The sequence below is a fragment of the Mesoplodon densirostris genome, chromosome 3, assembly GCF_025265405.1.
Source record: "Mesoplodon densirostris isolate mMesDen1 chromosome 3, mMesDen1 primary haplotype, whole genome shotgun sequence".
Taxonomy (NCBI): domain Eukaryota; kingdom Metazoa; phylum Chordata; class Mammalia; order Artiodactyla; family Ziphiidae; genus Mesoplodon; species Mesoplodon densirostris.
The window spans coordinates 175,553,877-175,572,728 of record NC_082663.1 but is presented as its reverse complement, the minus strand read 5'-3'; the positions used below and the strand labels follow the sequence as shown (position 1 = coordinate 175,572,728).

Here is an 18,852-nt window from a genome sequence, read left to right as displayed (position 1 = left end):
GAGTGGGCATGGGTGACCCAGCCAGGAGTGGGAGAGGGGCAGTGTGGGTAGTGTGCAGCCTCAGAGCTCATGGGCCAGCTCCTACCCCCTACCCTGTGGGCTCCGCTCAGCCAGCTGAGACCCTCCTGGAAGCCGCCTGCCGTCCTGAGTGGTTTCTTCCTGGGTCCCTCTCAGCTCTTCCCAGGGTGGGTGAGTCAAGTGCAGACCCCATTCCCGTCCCTACCAGTGGTGGGATGACCGTGGGCCAAGTTGGGACATTGGGCACAGTCTTCCTCAGGGCTCCAGATGACAGGACTCCTCGGGGCTCCAGATGACCCTTGGGGGAGTGGTCCAGGCATCCCTGGCAGGGCTCCTGATCAGAATCAGAGCTCGAGGGTATGAGGTGTCATCCTGGTCGCTCACCCTGCTCTCCTGACAGTACCTAAGGAGGCTGGGGCAGCGGAGGAGCAGGCCGGGGTGAAGGAGGTCCTCATCTCCACCTTCCTGCAGGGGTGAGTGAGGGGCTGCTCAAGAGCCAGAGGGGCCAGGAGTGAGGTCCCGGGAGTGTGGGCCCCGGGAGTGCAGGTCCTGGGAGAGTGGGGTCCTGGCCCTGGCGGGGGGCAGTGCTGCTGCTGTGGAGGGAGCCCCATCACAGATCCCAGCCCAGCTCTGGCCCTCTTGGGCCATGTGGCTGGGTCCCCACTGTAAAGAGAGGACTTCCCCAGGGCCCCGACTGTGGCATCAAGGCCCACTGCCCCCAGACCCTCTTTTCTGTCAGGCCCTTCAGGATACCTCCTCCCCCTTTAGGACCCAAGTTGTTTCTGAACAGATGTCGGAACCTTCAGGTTTCACTGACCTCGCTGGGCAGAGGAAAGGTACGGGCTGGGTGGGCACACATCTGTGTGGGGTGGGGGACAGGGGGTGTGGAGGAGGCTGCCCAGCTGACAAGCCCCAGGACCGTGTGGCCCTAGGAACACCTGCTTGCCTAGCTCTGGGCTGGGCCTCCCTGCCCTCTTATGGGCCTAATTCTGAGCTTTGGTTGGTCTCCGGGCCATTTCTGACCCTCGAGGATGTGGAAGCTCACGGGGGCCCCTGGGCTGGGCCAGCCCTTAGCTTAGAGCTCATGTCCAGGGGGCTGTATGGATGCCTAGGAGCAGGCAGCTGCTGAGTCAGGGCTGGCATGAGGGCAGTTTGGGGAGGCGGGTGCTGGATATGCTGCCGGCAGGGCCCCCACTTTGTCTGGGATTCTCCCCCTGCCCCCAAGCTGGGTCCCCCTACTCCTAAGTGTGCCTGCCCCCTGACATGTCCAGCTGCTTCCTGGCCACCTGCACAGGGCCCCAGCACCTTAGCATATTTAAAAAAATTGTTTTATGGAGAATACTGAGTCTTCACAGAAGTCGAGAAGAGGGAGCCGTGCACCCCATGTACCCATTGCCCACCTTTGGAATCACTTCTCCACTGACCTGCTTTGTTAATTTACCCAGCCCTGCCTTCCCTGTGCTGCCCCCATCCCAAGCCGCCCTCATTCCCCCGTAACCCCGGCAACTGCTCCCAGCCCCTCACACCTGCAAAGGATTCCATTTCCATCAAGGCCAACCTGAAGCCATCAAACCACAGCTGCCAGGGGTCTGGCCCCCCAGCCCTTGGGCCACAATTTGGGGTCCTGCCCCCTGCCTTCAGTGTCCAGGACCTGCCCTCATATTATACTGCCTGGCTGAGGTCCTTGTGATCTCCGTCCCTTCTGAGCCCCTTCCCAGACCAGCGGCCAAGTGGCCAACAGGAATGGAGGTGGCACAAACCCCACTGGGGACCCCACAGCTCCAAGCTCCAACCCCAGCCTAACCATTTACCCAGCTTTGCTCTTAGCTGCCCTTGCCCACCGCCTTGCAACCATGCTGGCTACCCGCTGTCCCCTGACTGCCTGCTCTCCCCACAGCCACCTGCTGCCCCCACTGTCATCCCGGAGTTTGTGGTCCCCTAAGTCACACCTTGGCTCAGTTGCCCTTGAGCCAAAGAGACCCCTAGTCGTGGTCAGCCTTCCCTGCTTCTGGCAGCTCTGGCCCAAGTCTGTGCGTCCCTTGGCTACTCTGACCCCCAAGCCCAGGACGGGCCTGGAGGTGGGTGTTCGGGCACATCTGTGGAGCACACGGCTGGCTGAGCTAGGGTCTGGCCCCCAGGAGAGCTCCCGGCAGCAGAGGCCTATGGCCACCTGTCCTTGGCCGAGGTGGGCACGGAGGAGTTCCTGAAGAAGCTCACTTCACAGATCACAGAGATGGTGTCAGCCAAGATCACACAGGGTAAGGGTGGCTGGTGATGGAGCGAGGTCCAGGGGTGGCCGTGACTGAGTGCCCAGGACTGGGGCCCCTTCTCACCTGAACGCCCTGTAGACCCATGGGAGGGCGGCATGGGGGGCAGGCCCTTCGAAGGCATCATGTGCCCTGTGTCCCCCAGCCACGCTGCAGGTACCTGGAGGTGACAGCGATGAGGAGGGCAAGACGCCGTCCGCGTCCCCCCGGCATGGCCGGTCACGCCCCTCTTCCAGCATCCAGGAGTCATCCTCAGAGTCCGAGGATGGAGACTGCCGGGGAGAGGTGCATGGGCAGGCGAGGGGTGGGGCAGGGTGGGCAAGGGGGTATGAGAGTGTCGGGGGCAGGGTGAAGGTGGAGTTGGTGTCGGGGGCTGGGGGAGCTGGGGCAGAGGAGGTGTGGGGCACACACCTACGTGAGTGGTCAATATCACCACTGAGACCCAGGACACCCCCAGCACCCCAGAGGTTCCTCCTTGTCCCTTTGGGGTGGGCCACCTGGCACTCCCAGTAGGATTTCCATCAGTAGAGATGGGTTGGGCCTGTTCTAGAGCTTCATGGAATCTCAGGATGGCTGCTTCTTCTGCACTTAATTCCAGAGGCCTTGTAGCCTGGGGCCTTGGGAGGCTCACTGGCCCCTCTCCGGGTCTGACTCAGTGACTTCCCCCCCAGATCTTTGACATCTATGTGGTCATGGCTGACTACCTGCCCCTGGGGGCTGAGCAGGATGCCATCTTGCTGCGGGAGGGCCAGTATGTGGAGGTGCTGGACTCAGCGCACCCGCTGCGCTGGCTTGTGCGTACCAAACCCACCAAGTCCAGCCTCTCCCGGCAAGGCTGGGTGTCTCCTGCCTACCTGGACAGGCGGCTCAAGGTACCTAGATGGCTGGAAGGGTGGTCCTGGGGTTGTACCCCCCTTCCCCATGAAGGTGGGAGCCTCACCTTGGAAGGACAGGCTAGTGCTCAGGCTGTCTATGACCCTCTTCTGTCTCTCACCAGCTGTCACCTGAGTGGGGGCCAGCTGAGGCCCCTGAGTTCCCCGGGGAGGCTGTATCGGAGGATGAGTACAAGACAAGGCTGAGGTGAGGGGCCACCGGGCAGGAGCTGTGGGAAGTTGGGTTCCTGTGGGAGGCCTCCAAGATGCTAATTACACCCAAGTCCCTTGGGGCTGGCCTCTAGCCGGCGGGACCTTGCCTGGAAACTTCATGTGGTGGGGCTGCCTGGTGTGTGAGGGTGCCCTCCCTCCACCAGCTTGCCAGGCCCATTCTGAAAGTGGGCAGCAGGATGCACGTGACTTGGAAGTGCCCGGTTCAGCAGCTGAGCTCCTGGGTCTTCCCCTCATGGCTGTCTCCCCACCCAGCTCCATCATCCAGGAGCTGCTGAGCTCAGAGCAGGCCTTTGTGGGCAAGCTGCAGTTCCTGCAGAACCACCACATGCAGTACCTGGACCACTGCCCCCATGTGCCCACGGCCGTGGCCAGCCAGAAGGCAGTCATCTTCCGAAATGTGCAGGACATCAGCCACTTCCACAGCAGGTGGGCATGCAGGGTGGGCCTCAAGGCTCTTCCCCGGTCTGTGTGTACATGCATGTATACACGCACATGCTTAGACACACACTTGGACACACTGTTCACATGTGTAGATACATGTGTGCACATACAAGTCATACATGCACAAGACACATGCCTACACACGTGGACACACACCACACATGTGCATACACACGTGGATGCTCACACTCGCACATGCGTGTACCGACAGGACTGTACCTCAGGAGAGTGGGCAGGAGTCGGAAAGAGACAGAGCCTTTGATGACCTGGTTCACCCACTGGTGCACCACACTCCTGTCACACGTGTCCCCAGGAATGCAGGCACGTGCACCTGGCTTATCCCCAGAAGTGCCTGCGACACACCTACCCACTGCAACCCAAGTACACAGACATACCCCAGAAATGTGTGCACACATGTACATGGGCACACACAAGTACATGTGCATACCTGCACACACACACACACAGCCTTTCACATGTGGGCATACATGTACATGGCACACACATGAATACATGTACACCCACAGACACGTACTCCCTTACGTGCTTGCACACCTGCACATAAGTGCACACCCGGAAATACCATATATGCATGTCCCTCACAACCCAGAACGCTCACTGTCATCCACAGGAACCCGGCCCTGGGCAGGAGCCTGTTTCTTCCCAAACCTGAGGGTTTGGGGCTGGGTTGTGGGACGTGGGTGAGGGTCCTGATGTCAGCCCTCATCTGACCACTGTTCCCCTCCATGGCAGCTTCTCACAGGAGCTGCATAGCTGCGACACGGATGACGACGTGGCCATGTGCTTCATCAAGAACCAGGCAGACTTTGAGAAGTATCTGGAGTTCCTGGTGGGCCGAGTGCAGGCTGAGTCGGTGATGGTCAGCACGGCCGTGCAGGAGTTCTACAAGGTGCCCCTCTGCCCGTCAGCCCTGCCTCCACTCGCCAGGCTTGATGCTGGCTTCAGCTCTTAGATCATCTTCCCTGACCCTGCTCAGGCCCCACTTCAGCCTGCCCAGGCCCCCTGGCCCCTAGCTTAGAAAAGCAGGCAGGGTCCCCCCCGCCGCCAACCCCAAGCTCTGCACCTGTTAGACAATGACACCAGCCATCACCTGGGGCAGTGGTGGGGCCCACCTGGGGAGGAGGGTCTGTGTGTGGGACCCCGATCCACCAGCTCTGGGGCTCTGGGGACATAAGCCATCTGGAGGCTGTGCCCCCCCGCCCTGAACCCAGCCCTGCGGTTTCCACAGAAATACACTGAGGAGGTGCTGTCAGCCGCAGATCCTTCGCAGCCACCCCCGCCGTCCCTGCAGCACTTCCTGGAGCAGCCGGTGGAGCGGATCCAGCAGTACCAGGCCCTCCTCAAGGTAGGCAGGGCCAGCCAGGGGCTGCGGGGCCACCCCCGTGCCCCGCCACCCCAGGTCTCGCCCTGACCTGCAGTCTCCCCCAGGAGCTGATCCGCAACAAGGCGCGGAACGGACAGCAGTGTGCGCTGCTGGAGCAGGCCTACGCGGTGCTGTCCGCCCTGCCGCAGCGCGCCGACAACCAGCTGCACGTGTCGCTCATCGAGAACTACCCGGGCACCCTGGAGGCTCTAGGCGAGCCCATCCGCCAGGTCTGGGGCTGGGGCTGCAGTGGAGGGCTGGACTCCAGGCTGGGCCTGGCTGACCACAGGCTCACCGCTCTCCCAGGGCCACTTCATCGTGTGGGAGGGGACACCGGGTGCGCGGATGCCGTGGAAGGGCCACCACCGGCACGTCTTCCTGTTCCGCCACCACCTGGTGGTCTGCAAGCCCAGGCGGGACTCACGCACTGACACCTTCAGCTACGTCTTCCGGAACATGATGAAGGTTTGCAGGGTGCCAGCGGAGCCTGGGTGGGCAGAGGGAGGCCATGCGGGATGTGCGGGCAGGTGGAGGCGGGTGGCCGGTCCTGCAGCCCTGTCCTGGGTGACCATGGCCCAGCCTGCATCCGGGCACTCAGCCTGTGTCCTCTCCCCACAGCTGAGCAGCATCGACCTGAACGACAAGGTGGAGGGCGATGACCGTGCCTTCGAGGTCTGGCATGAGCGGGAGGACTCAGTACGCAAGTACCTGCTGCAGGCACGGACGGTCATCACCAAGAACTCCTGGGTGAAGGAGATCTGTGGCATCCAGCAGCGCCTGGCCCTGCCCGTGTGGCGTGAGTGCCTGGGCTCATGAGGCGAGGCTGGATGGGAGGCTGAACCTTTCAGCCTGGCTGTCTAGCTTGCGGGCACCCAGGTGGGCGGGTCCTGAGCCCTGGTGCCCTGTCCCGCAGGCACAAGGGAAGGGGCTCAATTCTGGGGCAAGTGGCTCTCTCTACCCTTGGTTAGCCCAGCCTCTCAGGAGCCCTTAGTCAGAGTGTAGGGCTGGCCCTGCCCAGAATTGAGGGGAGCCTCGAGGTTCACTCAGGGCTTTCCAGCACAAAGCAGGTGCCCAGACTATGTTAGGGATGGGAAGGGCCCAGAAGTCTTGGTTTTGCTTCCTCGCTTAGAACAGGAGAGAGGATCCCATTTCAACATGCCCTCTTTTCCCCCAGTCCCTACCACTCCCCAGTATACAGCCAACCTGTGTCGCTCGCCCTAATGCCCATCCAGGCCCTAGTGTGGTACTATGGATACAGGCTCACGAGGGGTGGTGTCTGTTGCAACCACATCCCTGGTCATGGGGCTCTGGCCCTGCCAGGTGTGCACCTGAGGGGACGGGTAAATGCTCCAGACCCTGTGTATGTATCCCCAGGCCCCCCGGATTTCGAAGAGGAGCTGGCCGACTGCACGGCTGAGCTGGGCGAGACAGTCAAACTAGCCTGCCGGGTGACGGGCACACCCAAGCCCATTGTGAGCTGGTACAAAGGTAGGCCTTTGGGGGCCAGTGGATACTGATCTTGCAACAAGCAAGAGCTGCCCAGAGGGACTCAGGCTGGGCAGGGGACCAGGGATCCAGGGTGGGGTCTGGCTGAGGGGCTGGACACAAGAGACAGACCTCCTGTTCCCATTTCCTGCTCCTGAATCAAAGACAGGCTGGCCAGTGTGCACAGGTGGGTGAGGGGGGACAGAGGCGGAGGCTGCTTAGGTATGCATCGTGTTTCTGACGCAGTGACTCTGCCCACCACCGAATCTCACTCATTGGCTCTCTCATTTGATATGTTTGTGCTGAGTGCCCAGGTACCATTCCAGGTGCAGGGAAGGTGCAGTGAACAGGCAGGTCAACCTTGTCCAAGGAGGCTGACCTTCTAGGGGAGGAGACAGGTGACAAGCACATAGACAAATGTGTAATATTTGTGACCAGCCAGAGAAACAAGGCAGAGAGTAGCCATCATGCAGACATGTTGGAGGAACTCCAGATAGGCCGTGAGGCTCCAGGAGGAGAGGGGAGGGGGAGGCGCTGAGGCAGGTGCAGTGGGGAGTGAGGCTGGGGAATGCTGGGCCTCGAGGGCTGCCGTTTGGGTCTCAGACTTGACTCTGTGTGTGATGGGAGCTGCAAAGTTTGGGGGTCCCCAGGAACACCGAGTTCAGGAGCCCAGGACCATTCTCACTGGACACCAACGACAAGGTTGGGGGTCCCATAACCACCTTCAGGTTCAGTGATTCACTAGGACTCATAGAACTCAGCAGAGCCGTTCCACTCAGGGTTCTGGTTTACTGCAGTAAAAGGGAAGAGGCACATGGGGCGGGGTCCAGCTGGGGATCCAGGTATGGTCCAGATGTCCCCCCAGTGGAGTTGTGTGGACATGCCTGTTCTGTCAGTACGGATGTGTGCCATCACACGGAGTGTGGCCAACCAGGGACACTCACTTGTTGAGCCTTGTGGTCCAGGGTTTCTGTTGGGGCATTCACGTAGGCTGACTACCTGCATGGCTGACCTCAATCTCTGGCCCCTCTGAGGTCAAGCTGATGCAGTATGGCCTAAAGCCCCCACCCTAAATCACAGTGTGACATAGACCATCTGGCATGGTCCAGGTTCCCAGGTAAACCAAGATACTCTTATTAGGCCTCACCTGGCTGGCAGGTAGGTCTCCTCCGGGCTGGCAGGTAAATCCTGAATCCCTAGTTCAGTCCCAGTAGCCGAGTTCCGTCCTGGTTTTGGAGGGGCTGTCCCAGGGAAGTCAGTCCTCCTGTCCTGCTTGTTCACAACCAGCTGGGGCGTTTGTTCACCCATGAATGGCTAAGAATGGGGCTGGAGAAGACATGCAGGGGCATTTTGCTGGGACATGAAAGAGGGGCCGTCCCAGTCCCACTGTCAGAGCTTCAGGCCAGAGTCAGTGGAGCAGCAGCTGGTCCCCCGCAGCAGCCTGGGGATCGTCCTGGAGTCTGTGGGGTCCTGGGGTCTGTGGCGCTCCCTTCCCAGCTGCCTCACAGAACTCATATGTAGTGCAGCTCCATTTCCCTGCCATCCCTTCTCACACCCAAAACTTGCACCTGTGACGATGGGTCCAGAGAGACAAAGCCATTCCATAAAAGTTATTTAGAAGTAAGAATGAGCCTCTCGGCTGCCACCTTTCAGCTGGGCTGCCCCCAGGAAAGTGTGCCCGCCGGGCTGCGTCTGAGGGGAATGAGGGATGCACCATGCCCAGGAACAGTCAGTGGGATCCCAGGTTCCCAACTGTATCCAGACAATCCACTGTCCCTTTCATCTTGACCATTACACTGTGAGCAGCCTGCAGGCTTTGATCCCTCTGAGGACAGCTGTGTCCAGTGAGTAGAGGAAGCAAGGGACAGTCAGACGGTCAATTCATGCTGGGCAGCTTCTGTGAGAGACGTCACAGGTTCTCAAACTGCAGGTGGTCCAGGCAGCGTACACAGCCATGTGGTGTGGCCAGAGCTGGCCGTTCACCGACCTAAAGCAGCATCACAGTTGGAAACACCACAGATGGCCCTGAGAGGCACCCATCTGGCAGATGGGGGGTCCACCCCAAGTGATGTGCACCCCCCTCATCTCAGAGCCTCTCTCTTGGCAGTCCCCTGTCTGGCATGCACTGGAACCCAGTGCCACGTGCAATGCAACGGCTCCACGCAGGAACCCTGGTGGGAGCCCTATCAGTGGCCTCACTTTGCCTCCATGGTTCATGGACCCAAGGAAGGGTGTCTTCAACCCACCTGTCTATAGCCTGTTTAGTGTCAAACCACAGAGCCAGGGCGTTCACAACATCTCAAGGTCAGTGAGCACATAACCTCTGCCAGGAAAAGTAGCCTCTGGCAGGAGAAATCAGACTCACCAGCCAGCAAAATGTCATTCATTTGGCGGAAGCTTGAGTGTCGGGGGAGGGGGCCAAGTCCTGATCCACACCCCTGCCCAGGGGGGCAGCCAGCAGGGAGCAGAGAGCACCAGCGATGTGTATTAGAGATCATGCCCGTGCGAATGCAGGGACTTCTGGTCTTGGTCCTTGCATGCCAGCAGGAAGGAAAAGCAGGTGACTGCAATGCCCAGGACTCCCACCGGGAGCTGTTAGCCTGCACAGCAGACCCTATTACAGCCACCCTGTCCAAGCCAGCTGGAGCCACAGGACCAGTGACTGGACTGGGCTGGTGACAATCTCCTGCCAGCCACCACTCTCTCTCTGGCTGTTGATTTTGGACTCGGCCTCTCTCCTTAGCTTGGCTCCTTTCACATCACCCAGGAGGCCTGGAACTTCCTTTCTCCTCCTGGGGTTCTGTTGGCAATCTTGGGAAGTGACAGTTTGCTGGGCTGGACCTGGTTACATGCTCTATAGCCACCTATCCAAGTGTAGGTTGTCCCCAACCTTGTGTGGAGCAGGGAATTCCGAACAGCAAACATCAGGGTCCAGAGGTAGAAGCCACAGTCACAGCACCCTGACTTGACCCCAAGGTGACATTACTTTTCCTGCTCTCTGGGAACCTTGCTCACATCCCATCAGTGGAATCAGATGCCTGTGTCCAGCAGAGCCATCAAAATCTAAGTTGGAGAACTTAGAACCCTGCCTGAGGTGCCTGGCATATCCGATGGGCATGTAGGGCCTCTGGTCCCTCTGGGCACAGGGAGACAAAGACCCACTTCTGATAATTTTTCTTCACAGAGGTGAAGGTGGAGGATGAGGAAGGGGCCAGGGATGGAACAAGACACACTTCCATAACTCAGTAATATCCAGTGTTTGGGGCTCACTCAAAGCCCTAAACGGGGCAGCAAGATTGTCACTACCGATCCCATCTGTTTTAGCTTCAGGGACCGCTTGACTTAAAAACCACATCACATTGTTCTCAGGGGCTCTGTGCCTCTTGCCTGGCAGGGGTTTAACTTGCATGGTGGCGACCTTTGGGATGGGGTCCACTTAGCAGGGGTTTCCACTGGCCCAGAGCCATGGTAACATCTCCCATCCTCTTTCTGGGTCTTCCCATAAGGGCTGAGTGAGTTTTCCAAGGAGGCAGGGCCACCTGTCAGGAAGCACCTACATCTCTTCGGATCACCTTCTCCAGTGTGTCACCAGCATTCTAGACAACATCCAGGTGCCACAAGCCCATGTGCCAGCTATTGAAGGTTCCCCATAGAGGTTTGTCTATATCAGGGGGTTGTCCCGAGCCAGGGTTCACAGCAAACACTGAGGTCCTTTACTGTTAACTCTAAAAGAATGCTGCACGTGTTTGGTGCCCATGCCTCTCATCCCTGAGTTCTAGCCCTGCTCCTGCCTGCATTCTGCCCATCAGGATTGGTGATGGCTCTCTCTTTGCACCCGGTGTAGGTGTGTGTTTCTGTGACTGGGGTAAGAAGGGAATGGAACCTTCCTGGGACTCAGCATGGGTTCTAATATTTGTTGGGAAGTGGGGCTGACCTGAGGCTGAACCAGCAATGTCCCCGCTGCAAGGAAAGAGTACATCAACCAAGGCACTATCCAAGTGTCTGTCTTTGAACCCACTTCTCAGTGCTCAGATTTCAGCCACCTGTGCAGTTTCTCTCCATTCACAGCAAATAGCTGTTTCCTGCCCAGCTAACCATGAAGTGTGGTCAGTATGTTCACCACTGATTCCCATGGACCTCCCTCATGTTCTGTTAACTGGTCCACGGGCCACTTTCTTTCTCTTTGGGGATGCTGTGTCTCTGACAGGTATCCCCCCCTTGCTGCCAAAATTGCAGATCAGAAACTGTGAAGGGTCTGAGATGTTTCATGGCTTGCAAGCCAGCAAGCCAGCCTGCCAGCCAGATACAAACAAAACACACAAGAGCCCAGGTCGGAGACAAAGGCTGTTTCTCACAGCAAAAGCAGCATGGGCTGCCCATGCCTTGATCTCCACATCCAGGGACCAGATGTCAGCTTCATGCAGTGGGTTGTACCACAAGAGAGAACCCCCAAGTTTTAGGAGATGCCGAGCTTTTCTGGGGCTACTGGCACATCTTCCCTTCCTTCCCTCCAGAGCGAGAAGTGACTTATGGCCCTGGAAGACAAACAAATGTCTCATAGGGAAGGAAGGTGAGGGCTTGTCTCTGCTGCCCCGGATGGCTCCTGGGATGTCAGTGCTGGCGGTAGGTCTTTGCCCAGAGGACCTGACTGTGCAGGAATGCCAGAAGTCCATGGAGAATCGTCTTCTGACAGCAATGAAGACTGAGATTTGGCCACAGATTGACAGTGTCACCAGTAGCCTTGTCAAGGGCTGTTTTGTGTGCGAGGTGAAAGCCAAGAGGTGTGGGTTTGAGAAAGGATGGAAAGGGAAGCACCTGGAGACAGAGAGTTAGAACAGCTCTTTCCTGGAATTATCATACAGGGACACAGAGAAAAGAGGTGGCAGCTGAAGGCTTTTGGGGGGATATATTTTTAAACTGTTTCTTAAGGTTCCCTGTGAATCAGAAGTCAAGATGCTGCTTATGAACTGTTATAACCTAAACAACCTTGTTCAGAAAGTACAGAGCTATTGGAAAGTGTTCATCTATGAAACTTTACATATTTATGGAGGAAAGAATTCTTAGTAGTGAAAGAAGCACATCTCACCATCCCTCTCCCAGATAAGAAATGTGTTACAGCTGGATATGTTAGATGGGCATTTGGATGAGGATGATTAAAGAAATGGGTGGTGTCCGAGTATATCTACTAGGTGGGGTCAGTACCTTGGAGGCCCCTGGACAGTTGCAGAATCATTGGCGAGGTGATTGAGGGTCTGGTTATCAGAAGGAGATGTCCTCTCCTTGGGTTTGGGCCCCCCAGCCCGGCCCCTGCCTCCAGCTAAGAGCCTGCCTTTAAGAGGCTACACTGTGCCCAATGAGGTCTGGGGAAGTAGATGGGGGGCAGTGTGCCACGTCTCCATCCAGGGCTCCAGGTCAGCTTGGCCGGCTAGACACCTGGCAGGGAACCCACACTGGCTCTTGTGTTACAGGGGCAGCCTCCTCCATCAAACCCTGTGACTGTGACCCCCAGGCAGGCCCAGCCTCTTGTCCCTGATGGGGTTCCCTCTGTGACGGCCCTCCTCTCCTTTCCAGACGGGAAGCCAGTGGAGGTGGACCCTCATCACATCCTCATTGAAGACCCTGATGGCTCGTGTGCCCTCATCCTGGACACCCTGACTGGTGTCGACTCTGGCCAGTACATGTGCTTTGCAGCCAGTGCTGCTGGCAATGCCAGCACCTTGGGCAAGATCTTGGTGCAAGGTGAGCCCCGGGGGGAAGGCCAGAGTGTGAGTGCCCAGGCCCCACCCTCTGGGCATTGGAAGGGTATCAGCCCTCATGGGGGGGCACGGGCCTGTGGATGGAGCTGGCAGGGGGTGGGTGTGAACATCTTACTGAGGTCAGGGGACTCGCTGGTGGGGGTGGGGTCCTGCTCCATCATGGTGTCTCTCTCTGTCTCTGTCTCTCTCTGTATCTCTATGTCTCTGTCTGTCCATCTCTCTGCCTCCATCTCTTCTTTGTTTCTTTCTCTATATTTCTGTTTCCATTTCTGTGTCTCTCTCTTTCTATCTCTGTCTCTCTCTGTCTTTTTGTCTCCCTGTATCTCTGTTCCTCTGTCTGCATCTCTCTGTTTCTGTGTCTCTCTCTATCTGTCTATCTCTTTCTCTCTGTGTCTCTGTCTCTTTCTCCATCTCTCAATCTCTCTCTCTCCCCTCTCCCCACATTCCCTGGACCCTGCAGTCCCGCCTCGGTTTGTGAACAAGGTCCGGGCAGTGCCCTTTGTGGAAGGAGAAAATGCCCAGATCACCTGCACCATCGAAGGTGTCCCACACCCTCAGATCAGGTGGGCCAGGCAGCTTGGGGCCAGGGTGGAGGTGGGCAGGTGGGCCTGCCCTGGGGCCATCCTGCCTGCCTGAAAAATGAGGGTGGGCAGCCTGTTCGCTGGGTTGGGGTAGGCTGGACACAGAACCTCAGCCTTTCCGATGAGAAGTGGGCGTGATGGGGCTACAGCATGTCCTGAACACAGCTCTAGCCGCAGCGAGGAGGACACAGGGTGTTGGGCGGGTGGCAGCCAAGAGGGATGTGAGGGGTGTCCTCTGTGAGGACATCTGGGTCTGCGGGGTGGGTGAGGGGAGGGGCCTGAGCATGGGGGACCTGGGGAGGCCCCACCTGACCACCCCCGGGGTTGGCTTTAGGTGGTACAAGGATGGGGCCCTGCTGACCCCTGGGGACAAATACCAGACCCTGAGTGAGCCCCGCAGCGGCCTGCTGGTGCTGGAGATCCGGGCAGCTGGCAAGGAAGACCTGGGCCTCTATGAGTGTGAGGTGAGGAGGGTGGACCCAGGGGGAGGGGGCTGAGGGGACCTGTCTTGGGGATCCTGCCTGGCTACCACCATTCCTGACCACAATGAGAGAGGGGACACCAGGCCACTGTCACCCATTGTCCATGATGAGGGGACACCAGACCACTGTCACCCACTGTCCATGTTGAGAAGACAGGGACTGAGGAGGCGGGCCCTGGGTGGAGCCCCCTCAGTCCTCGTGGCCCATGGGCACTGGCAATGGTCTGGGGAAGGTGTGTGCTGGCTGTGGTTCTTCCTGGCTGCTAGCTACTGCTGCTGCCGGCAGCCTTCATGGGGGAAGTGTGGGGCCTGCTCCCCACGGCAACCCTCAGGGAAAAAATGGACTCATGTCAGCTCTGGACCTGTGCTGTCCATTTCGGTCACTATTGTCCACACACAGTGATTTAAATTTAAATCAGTTAAAGTTAACTTTAAGTGAAGATTCACTTCTATTTCAAGTACTCAGAATCCACATGGCCACTACACTGGACAGAGCAGATAGTGTCCCCACCATCACAGGAAGCTCCTGGTCAGTGCTGGGGACACGGTGGCTCGCCTGGTACCCTTTTCCCTGTGGTCAGGCTCTGCAGCTCTAGGAACAGCGTGGTGGGCCCCCCCCATGCTACAGCTGGCCTGCACGGCCTCACAGAGATTGCCCAGGTCCCCTGGGGAGCCACGGGCTCTAAGTGAGCCTCTGCTGTCTGCCCTGCAGTTGGTGAACCGGCTGGGCTCCAAACGGGGCGGCGCGGAGCTGTTCATGCAGAGCCCGGCGCTGCAGGCCCGAGAACAGCACCACGTGGAGCAGCTCGCTGCCGTGGAAGGTGAGCTCTTCCTCTGCTGGTCTCGGCCTGGGCTGGACCCGCCATATGCCTGGGCAGCGCCAGGTGGGGTGAAACCATCAGCGCCTCTAATCAGAGCACACTTCCTGGATGAGGGGAAGCAGGACGGAGGAGGGGATTCAGAGGTTGAGGGGCAAAAGCACCGGTTGCCAGTTCCTGACTGGAGCCGCATGTCTGTGGGCCGGAGGAGGGTGGGCTGTGAACCCAGAGCCTGGGGAAGGCTGGAGGGGCAGTCCGAGGGGGTGGAGGGGGCGCCCTAAGCCCTGCTCGCCATCCCTGGGGGAATAACAAGTGCATGTAAAGGCCAGACCTGGGTCCTGAGCAGCCTGCCAGGCAGTGGTCGGAGGGTATCATAGGATGGGTGGCAGGGATGGTAAGTGGGATGGCTCCACGTAAGCAGGCTGCTGGGTCCCAACTTGGCTCCTGGGAGAGGGGACAGGTGTCAGGGGCCTGATCCTTCCACACTGGGTGGGGCTGGCTGAGGAAAAGAGAGAATGCCGTGGCTTGGCCTCCCTGACCTGGCCTGGGCCAGGCTGCGAGGGGTCTGGGCTGCAGAATGGGCCTCATTAGGGAGCAGCGTGCTTCTGGACAGGAGGTGAAAGGTGGCAAGATGCCTCACTCCTCCACGCACGCTTGGCTCCAGGGTCCCAGCTGGGCCCAGCCCGGAGATGGCGCGGGGCAGGCAGCAGCCCCAGGGAGAGTTTCTCCCAGTCTGAACTGCCTCACCTGGAAGGGGCTGCCAGGACAGATGGTGAGCCTCCCATCCTCGGGAGCACGCACGCAGAAGCTGCACCAAAAAAGCTGGTGGGGCTGCAGCTCTCACAGTAGGATGGGCTGGGAGATAGGCGTCCTCCCAAGTCCTGAAAGTTGGCTTCTCTGATGCCTTGAGCCACTGGATCAATCCCTCCCAGGGCCCAACGTGCAGGGGCTGCTGTCTGTCTGGACCCTCACAGAGTCGGCCACCTGGCGCCAGGAGCTCAGCCTTGGGGCCTTTGACACCCTCTAGGGTGTCTTCCTTCCCTCGTGGGCAGGGATCTTGTTCCTCAAGCCCCAGTGGGCACTGGTCAAGCCGGTTCCCATCAGCGGGCCCCATGGCATCTGCCGGCACCTCTATCCTGCCCTGTGGCATCTTACGTCGGACAGAGCAGGGCTCAGCACGCACCTCAGCACGCCCTCTCGACTGGTGACAAGCACGTCCTACAGAGCTATTTACTTCCTTGTCGTGATGGGTCTCTGTCAAGGTCCCGTGGACACAGGTGTGGAGGACGGGCGGCCCACCTGTGCCGGAAATGGCCTTCGTGCCTCATGAGGAGAGGCCCGTCTGCACAGACCCTGGAATTGGAGCCCGCTGCCTCCTGCTTCCTAACCCTATCCTGCCGCTTCATCATTAACCCGGTGGTTCTGCAGCCAGAACGGGCCCTGGCTGGCCCTGTGGGGTGGGGCGCTGCCCTTTCGCTTGTGACACTGCGCAGGGCCAGGAGCCGCACTTTGCACAGCCGCACCCCTTCCACAACCAGTACTCACTGGAGCCCAGAGCCCACCTGGTGGCAGGTTAGGTCAGGAACAAAGGTGCCAGGAATGTAGCAGCCGACAGGTGCCCTAGCCACCACCCCCAAAAGCAACGGAATGAGGCCCCTGTCAGGGAGGATGAGGCAAGGAGCCTGCTGGATCTCTCACTGCTTGGCCTACAGACCACAACAAGCTGGTGCTCTCTGGGCCCAACTAAGTCTAAACACACAGGATATTTTGGCTGGATCCCATTCTCTCTTCCAGTAGACTCGCCTCTCTCTAGGAGGCAGCTTGCACAAGCACATACAGGCACACACACGTGTGCATGCAGACACACACATTAGCATGGACACACATATGCACACACACAAACACGCACAGTAAATGTGGCTCCCGAGTGCCATACAGACACAGCTATAGTACATTTGATTCACGTTCGTCTAACTGGAGGCAAGGTTAAAATACTCACAGTCATCTAAGGGAAGTTCTTTTTCTATGTGGCACTGCAACAGAGCAGAAAATCCCATTGACCGGGGACTAGGAGGCTGTGTGCCCTAGGCCATGCCACTTGACTTTTCTGAGCCTCCCCCTCAATTTTCCCCACAGGATGGCGAGAGGGACTGTGGAGATGTATGGGTGCTGGTAGCTGGTCGGCTGCCTGCTATCCAGCTGGGCAAGGCTGGGAGAGGCATCTCTGTGCCAAGCCTCACCCTGTCCAAAAGCTACAGAGGAAGAGGCTTCGAGATGGGGGGGAGTAGTTGCTGCCAGGTCCCCAGTGGGTCCCCCCTGTCCCTGGGACGTGGGTCCCCTATCAGCAAAATGGGAACCACAGGCCGTATCCTGCTGGCTCCAGTGAGGAGGAAAGCTAGGAAAGTCAAGAGACAATTGAATTTGTGGGGTGCTCCTATGGGAAGACCTAGGCTTCCCTGCTCACTCAGAGCTCAGGACCCTGCTCAGGCAGCCTCAGGTCACTCCCAGAGGGACTTCTGTGGTCTCATGCCACAGAACTCATGTGCTACCTCTAGGACTCCAGAGTCATTCTGCCCTGGAGAGACGCCCTTTGGTCTTTAGATTTTTTTGTGAAATAGGCACCAGCCATCCCAGTCCCAGTTTGGCTATCAGCCACAGGCCATTCCTTTTCCCACTCTAGTCCTCGGTGTCTATGAAAAGTGGAACTTTAGGCCTGACAAATTCACAGGGCTCCCTGGGCACACGGGCTGAAGGAAAAGCTTGGATTTCTGTGTGGGCAGCCTAGACAGAGCCCTTACTCTCCTTGAAGCTCCTGCAAGAACCCCTCAAGAGGGATTCTTCCCTCACGTGGGACACACTTATCACAGCTCCTCATTCCCTAGCCACTCAAGGCAGGCATTGTCACCTCCATTTCAAAGATGAGGGACCTGGAACTCTAAGCTGAGACATTCCTACCAGGGGCATACAGGCAGGCAGGGTTTGGATCCAGTGCCCTAAGCTGAGCAGGTTACTACACTGCCATGCCACTCAGATAGCTCAGCCCCCAAACACTGGCTGATCTGTAACCCTCGTTATTCCGACTGTTTTCTTTGTAGTCACTGAGCAGGAGACTAAAGTCCCCAAGAAAACCGTCATCATGTAAGTGCAGGCGTGTTCCTAACCTTCCTTCTGACTGCAGTGCTCCCTGCATGCCCACTAACCTCCCTGGACCTTGCCTGTGTAGCTTGGCCCCTTGCTTGTCTGACTGCTTGCCCACATGGCCTTTGTTCACCACGCAGACTGCCAGCACCTTGCAGATACTCCTAGGGCATTCACCTCCCCCGGGCCCTTGGCTACCTTCACACTTCAAAGTTGTCTCTTCCAGGGTCTAAGTACCCTTTTCATGGCCCCGTTGCCTCAGCAGGGTAGACTTACTCTGTGTACGTCAGAGTGGCTCACCCAGGGCTTGGACCCAGAATCATGCCAGTTAGGGGGGAGCAGGGACTGAAAGCTGCTTCCCCCAGTGTACTAGACGCAGAATGCTACCCTAGGATACCCTAGGGCATTGTCCAATGGAACTTACTGTGATGATGGAAATAATCTATATTTACACAGCCCACTACAGCAGCTACTAGCCGCATGTGGCTATTTGTCTAGTGTGACTGAAGAACTAGATTTTTAAATTTATTCGATTTTCAACAATTTGAATTTAATTAAAATAGCATAACCATAGTGAACAGCACAGCTCTAGGGCCCTTAGAGGTCTCCAAACTCAGCCCTCACACTAGGAAGATGGGGACACTGAGGCTCAGGGAAGAGAGGAGGCTTGCTGAGGGTGGCTCACAATTGGAAGCCAGCCGAGAACTTATTTCCCCAGTGCCACACCCACTGTCCCATTCTCCATCCTTCAGTGCCTTCAAGGCTGAGGAAAAGCCACGCATGTTGTTGATAATTAAATAATACAAGAGGTCCAGAGCTAGGTGAACCCACAGAAGGCAGGATTGGTTTTGACCTGGATAATCTGAAAGGACTTCCAGTAGGAGATGTGTGAAGTAGATGGGTGGAAGAGCTTGTAAAATCCAGGAGGAAGAAAGACTATGACTTCCTAAAGCCAGGGCACTGGGAGGCTCCAGGATGGGGAACCTCTTAATTCCCCATCGGCATAAGACCTCCTATAGGTGCCTGCAGGTGGTGATACTGCTGGAGAATCCCATCTTGATAAGCTCCTGGGTTAACCCTTCCGTGACTTTCTCCCTTCTCCCCCAAAGCAGATTGTCACCTCACAGTAGATGGGTCTGCCTGGAGCAGAAGTCAGTCCCATCCCTGGAGGTATGCAACCATGCCAGAGCTTTACACAGGTCACCTCTCCATTTCATCTATGAGGGGAGCATTGTTATTTACATGTTACGGAAGACAAAATGAAGGAGCAGAGATGGGGCCAGGCAGCCCCACTGAGGAGGCATTAGGGCGTCCTCGTGCTTATGGGAGGCTGGACTAGGTAACTCCCAAGGCATCCTGAAGTCCAGTCTGTTCCAG

At 57.8% G+C, this 18,852-nt stretch overlaps 1 protein-coding gene across 1 annotated transcript in view; it reads left to right on the top strand.

The window, feature by feature from the left end:
• OBSCN (obscurin, cytoskeletal calmodulin and titin-interacting RhoGEF) overlaps positions 1-18,852 on the top strand; it is a 134,137-nt gene that overhangs the window by 112,372 nt on the left and 2,913 nt on the right. The window contains 18 exon segments of the mRNA XM_060092645.1: positions 419-491; positions 787-854; positions 2,160-2,276; positions 2,431-2,570; positions 2,957-3,157; positions 3,283-3,365; positions 3,644-3,817; positions 4,586-4,742; positions 5,082-5,198; positions 5,282-5,446; positions 5,523-5,681; positions 5,835-6,012; positions 6,591-6,704; positions 12,273-12,440; positions 12,918-13,020; positions 13,373-13,502; positions 14,232-14,340; positions 17,433-17,475. Coding sequence (XP_059948628.1) covers positions 419-491; positions 787-854; positions 2,160-2,276; positions 2,431-2,570; positions 2,957-3,157; positions 3,283-3,365; positions 3,644-3,817; positions 4,586-4,742; positions 5,082-5,198; positions 5,282-5,446; positions 5,523-5,681; positions 5,835-6,012; positions 6,591-6,704; positions 12,273-12,440; positions 12,918-13,020; positions 13,373-13,502; positions 14,232-14,340; positions 17,433-17,475 — 2,299 coding nt within the window.